The sequence below is a fragment of the Pollachius pollachius genome (assembly GCF_949987615.1).
Source record: "Pollachius pollachius genome assembly, chromosome: 17".
In the NCBI taxonomy this organism is placed as follows: Eukaryota; Metazoa; Chordata; class Actinopteri; order Gadiformes; family Gadidae; genus Pollachius; species Pollachius pollachius.
In genome coordinates, this window is record NC_136950.1 from 18,088,815 (window position 1) to 18,093,814 (window position 5,000).

The window sequence follows — 5,000 nt, forward strand, 5'->3', positions numbered from 1 at the left end:
GTTTTTGGATTTTGAACAGTTTGCAATTACAACCATCCCATAATCACAGCAAGCGTCACTAATTGGCCACATCGCCACGGAGACGACAGATTGCTTTTGTTATCGCAGAGAGAGGGAGAGAGAGAGAGATCTCTCTCCCTCTCTCTCTCAATCAAAAGATGTTTCTTGTTTTTCATATATAAAGATCTTTCTCTCTCTCTCTCTCTCTATGTATATATATATATATATATATATATATATATATATATATATATATATATACATACATATATAAGGGATGTGAACCTCTCAAGCACGATTAGATATGTATCTCCATACATAGGCTACAATGCCATACTTTTACTTTGGTAGGACTCTGTGCCTGCAGTTGGATGTGAATCAGTCCACTAACACCTGTTTGGTTACGCATGCAGAACAATAAGTGAGCTTTACCTGCTGATAATGTGGACTGATAAGAGTGCCGATTAGTTCCGATTTTGAATAACACTTTTTCAATAAAAAATACATATGTGGGCCTAAATAAATTAAATCCAAAAAATGGCACTCAAGATTTGCTAGTACATTTGGCCATTAAGATGAAAGGCCAATAATAATTTAAGGCCCAAAATAACATTTCAGAACACATGAAATATTCAACTGAAGAAAGTTCTCTTTAAATTTATGGAAATTATATTTTACATAATAAACAAGTTCGGAGCTAACAATGTAATACTGCACATTTTAAGTATTTACCAATTAACCCAGCACAAAAAAATGTCACAATCCCCAGGGAACACCCCTACAAAGACACAGTGGTAGAGCCGGAACATGGTACCTTCTGCTCAGTGCCATGGCTACGGGAGAAGATCTTGCTTCATATTATACGACCTGTGGTGTACTATCCCGACAGGGAACCTCACTTCAAGGAATATGGCTGAACGGCTACGTTTCAGAGCTACCTTTTAATTTGTGTTTTTATGAATTAACTGTATTCAGAGGAGTGGCTGGTAACTGGAAGGTTGCTAGTTTGATTCCGGCTTCGCCTAGCTGAATGTCGAGGTGTCCCTGAGCGAGACGCCTCACCCTGACTGCTCCTGACGAGCTGGCTGTTGCCCTGCGCGGCTGACACCGCCGTCGGTGTGTGAATGGGTGCATGAATGGGTGAATGAGAGACATTATTGTAAAGCACTTAGAGTGGCCACTGGTAAGAAAAGTGCTATACAAATGCAGTCCACTTACCATTTAAAACTGTCTCTGTAACTGTATCTGTATCTGTAACTATCTCTATCTGTAGTTTACAGCTGTATCTGTAAGTGTATCTGTAACTCTATCTATAGTTGACAGCTGTATCTGTCTTTGTGACTGTATTTTTGACTATATCTGAATCCATTCATATCCGGGAATGATGCATATCAGTGAAATTTTACATCCCTGTGAATTTATTTAATATTTATGCGAGAGAGAGAGAGACAGAAAGAGACGGAGAGAGAGAGATAGAGAGAGTGTGCGTGTGTGTGTGTGTGTGTGTGTGTGTGTGTGTGTGTGTGTGTGTGTGTGTGTGTGTGTGTGAGAGAGAGAGAGAGAGAGTGCGTGTGTGTTACCTGGTAATAATTGGGCCAGAATATGGACACTGCTAGCTCCACCTCCTTCCAGCTGTGATAGGCCGGGCCCGAGGAGTTGAAGACCGGGACGCCCAATGGGCTGCTGTTCTCTGTAAGAGAACACGTCATTGGCTGTGACTGAGAGGACGGGTGGCCGCGGTGTCGTTAACGTAGCATTAGCGGGTTGACTACCTTCAATGTAGATTAGCATTAGCACGATGTTTACCTTTAACGTAAAATGGTATTATCATGGTGATAACCTTTAACGTAGCATAGCGTTATGTTTACTTTAAGTGTAGCATAGCATTAGCATGGTGAGTACCTTCTACCTAGCATAGCATTAGCAAATTGCTCACCTTTCAAATGCATTCAATAGCATGGTGTTTACCTTTCACATTAAATTGCATTATGTCTACCTTAAATGTGGCGTAGCATTAGCGTGATGAGTACCTTCAATGTAGCATAGCATTAGCAAAGTGCTTACCTTTAACGTAGCATAGTGTTATGTTCACCTATGTTCAATGTAGCGTAGAATTAGCTTGGGCTTGTTTTTCCTTTAACGTAGCAGAGTGTTATGTTCACCTTTAATGTAGCGTAGCCTTAGCGTGGTGAGTACCTTAAAGGTACTCACAATGCTCAACTGAAGAAAGTTATCGCTATGCTAGGTCAATGGTACTACCTTTAACGTAGCATAGCGTTATGTTCACCTTGAATTTAGCGTAGCATTAGCATGGGTGTGTTTACCTTTGACGTAGACGTTGAGCGCGGCGGGCGTGGCCCCATCGCGGCCACCTGCCAGGTAGTACAGGAAGCTGACGCAGTGCGTGTCGTTCTCCTTCAGTGACGGCAACAGCAGCTCGGCCCGCTGGCCAGCCATGCGCCCACTAGTGTTCACGTAGAGGAATGACGCCCCTGGAGAGGACCATACACACACACACACCGCAGAGACACACACACAACCGCAGAGACACGCAGAGACACACACACACACACACACACACACACACACACACATACACACACACACCAGAGAGACAGGTCAACCATAAGATTCCAGTTAATTGATCATCGATGTTGATAATTGATCATTTATGTTTTAATTAGTGCTGTCAGTTTAACGCGTTATTAACGGCGTTAACGCAAACCAATTTTAACGGCGTTCATTTTTTTATAGTGATTAACGCTCTTTTGGCTTGGCTAATGTTGTAGCTGTCTAGCAAAAACTACAACACCATACCGGATCTAGCTACACCGGAAACAAAACAAACAAGCACGCCACACAAACTTGTTGTGGCAAGCAAGGATACGGAGCGGGTGAAAAACTTCTTAAAAGTGTGTGTGTGTTTGTGTGTTACTCTGTTCAAGCCTGCTGCACGAGAGTTCAATGTTGTCATTAGCTGTTACGTCTTGCTGACCAATCGCAGTTCAAGGCCCACCTGGGCTGTATCACTCCGGGAGGGGCCGCTCAGTTACTCCCCTCTTGACAAAATCGACTTGGTTGCGATGTTGACAGTTTGTGAGTGTTGCGTCTGTTGAGTGAGCGAGAGGTTGCGGGTGTACAGCTTAGGCTGCCGGAAGGCGCTGCAAGGAACTTTTATAGACGTAATATTGTTATCCCACAGTAATCAGCTCGACAGCCCCGAAACGTTAACGGCCCACCGGAAATTCTCCAGACTCTCCCGATTACCACTCGGCCACCGTGTGTGTGTGTGTGTGTGTGTGTGTGTGTGTGTGTGTGTGTGTGTGTGTGTGTGTGTAGGCGTTATTCGATAGCCTGGTAATGTGTATAGGCCTACGTACGGTAGGAATATTCATACTGGTTTAAATAATAAATATTATAGTATTTTCCATCTTTGCTGAGCAAGAGTTTTGTTTCAAAAGTTCAAGGGATATTTAGAATAGAAAAAAATGTGTGATTAATCGCGATTAAATATTTTAATCGCAATTAAATATTTTAATCGCTTGACAGCAATCGTTTTAATATTACAACAGCCTTTTCAACATTATATCTAAGGGTCGGTAACGTTTCAATAAATACGGTTTGATTAGTCTGGAGAGTTCGAGAAGGTGTTGGAAGAAGGGGTCCCATTGGGTTCCCAGGGTTAAGTGTGCGGGCGTGGTCAAACGCTGCACTCTGACTGGGGTACTCAGCCAATCGAAACTTCAAACTTGAGAACGGTCTTTTGCTCAAAGTCTTTGTCTTCTTGTACTTCACAGAGAATTTCCCTGTGATTTACAACTTTCTACATTCAAATTAAACATAACATCGATATGATCACCAGCACTCAGTGAGACACAAGACTAAAAATTTTGTGTCTACTTGGCTTTCAAGGGTATTGTGGGTCTTGGCAAAGTGTTGAGGTACTAAGCTAAGCTAGGTTTTGGTGGGAGTTTGCTAAGCTAATTATTGGTGGTGTTCTAAGCTCAATGTAGGACATCTAAGCTAAGATACATGCTGGGGGTTTAAGCCGAGGCAAATGTTGGGGGCCCACTGAGCTATAGTTTGGGGGGCTAAGCTAAGATAATACGTGGGTTCTACTGAGCTAAATGTTGACGTCAGCTAAGCTAAATGTTGGGGGTCTTCTAAGCTGTTTTCGGGGTCTGCTGAGCTATATGTGGAATACGCTAAGATATATCTTGGGGATCTGCTAAGCTCTGTTGGGGTCTATGGTAAATATAAAAGCCCTCTTAAAATGGTGGATGACTGAAGGAGGTATTTTGTCGGATTCCAGTGCACAGCTTTCACAATAAAAGCGTGGCAGTCTCCTTGAATGCTTTCAAATGAAGTGCTTTTGTGTGTGTGTGTGCGTGTTTCTCTCATTAGAGTCTGTCAGAGGTCCCGGTGTCACCAGAACAGCTGTCAATCATTTTAGCTCAAGATTGTCTTTTAAAATCTCTCTCTCGCTCTCTCTCTCTCTCTCTCTCTCTCTCTCTCTCTCTACCATGCCATTCATCATCACTTCTCTTCCCTTTCTCCATTTTAAAGGAATCCTTCATCTTCCCCTTGTGCCCTCCTCATCCTCACTCTCTCCCTTTCTCCTTGTCCCTCCCTCTCTCCCCCCTCCCTCCCATGTCTCTCACAACTGTCAACTGAAGTGACGACTCATTTGAATTTCATAGAAATTGAAACTTTAGACAGGGAGATAGGTGGTGTGTGTGTGGCGGGGTATGTGGCTTTTGTGTATATGTGTGTGTGTGTTGGGGCATATATATGTGTGGGTTGGGGCATGTGATTATCCATGTGAGTTGGGGTCTGTGGGTATGTTGGTGTGTGTGTGTGTGTGTGTGTGTGTGTGTGTGTGTGTGTGTGTGTGTTTGAGTGTGTGTACGTTGGGGTAACTGTCTTTGTGTGTGTGTATGTGTGTTGGGGTGTGTTTGTGTGTGTGTGTGTGTGTGTGTGTGTGTGTGTGTGTGTGTGTG

General features: G+C 43.2%; 1 protein-coding gene across 2 annotated transcripts in view; it reads right to left on the reverse strand.

Moving 5' to 3' along the window:
• LOC307088751 (receptor-type tyrosine-protein phosphatase mu-like) overlaps positions 1-5,000 on the reverse strand; it is a 115,163-nt gene that overhangs the window by 72,643 nt on the left and 37,520 nt on the right. For both annotated transcript variants that reach the window (XM_079754732.1, XM_079754731.1), the window contains exons 3-4: positions 2,325-2,492; positions 1,581-1,690 (exon numbers count right to left, since the gene is read on the reverse strand). In XM_079754732.1, coding sequence (XP_079610858.1) covers positions 1,581-1,690; positions 2,325-2,492 — 278 coding nt within the window. The remainder of the gene's footprint in view (positions 1-1,580; positions 1,691-2,324; positions 2,493-5,000) is intronic.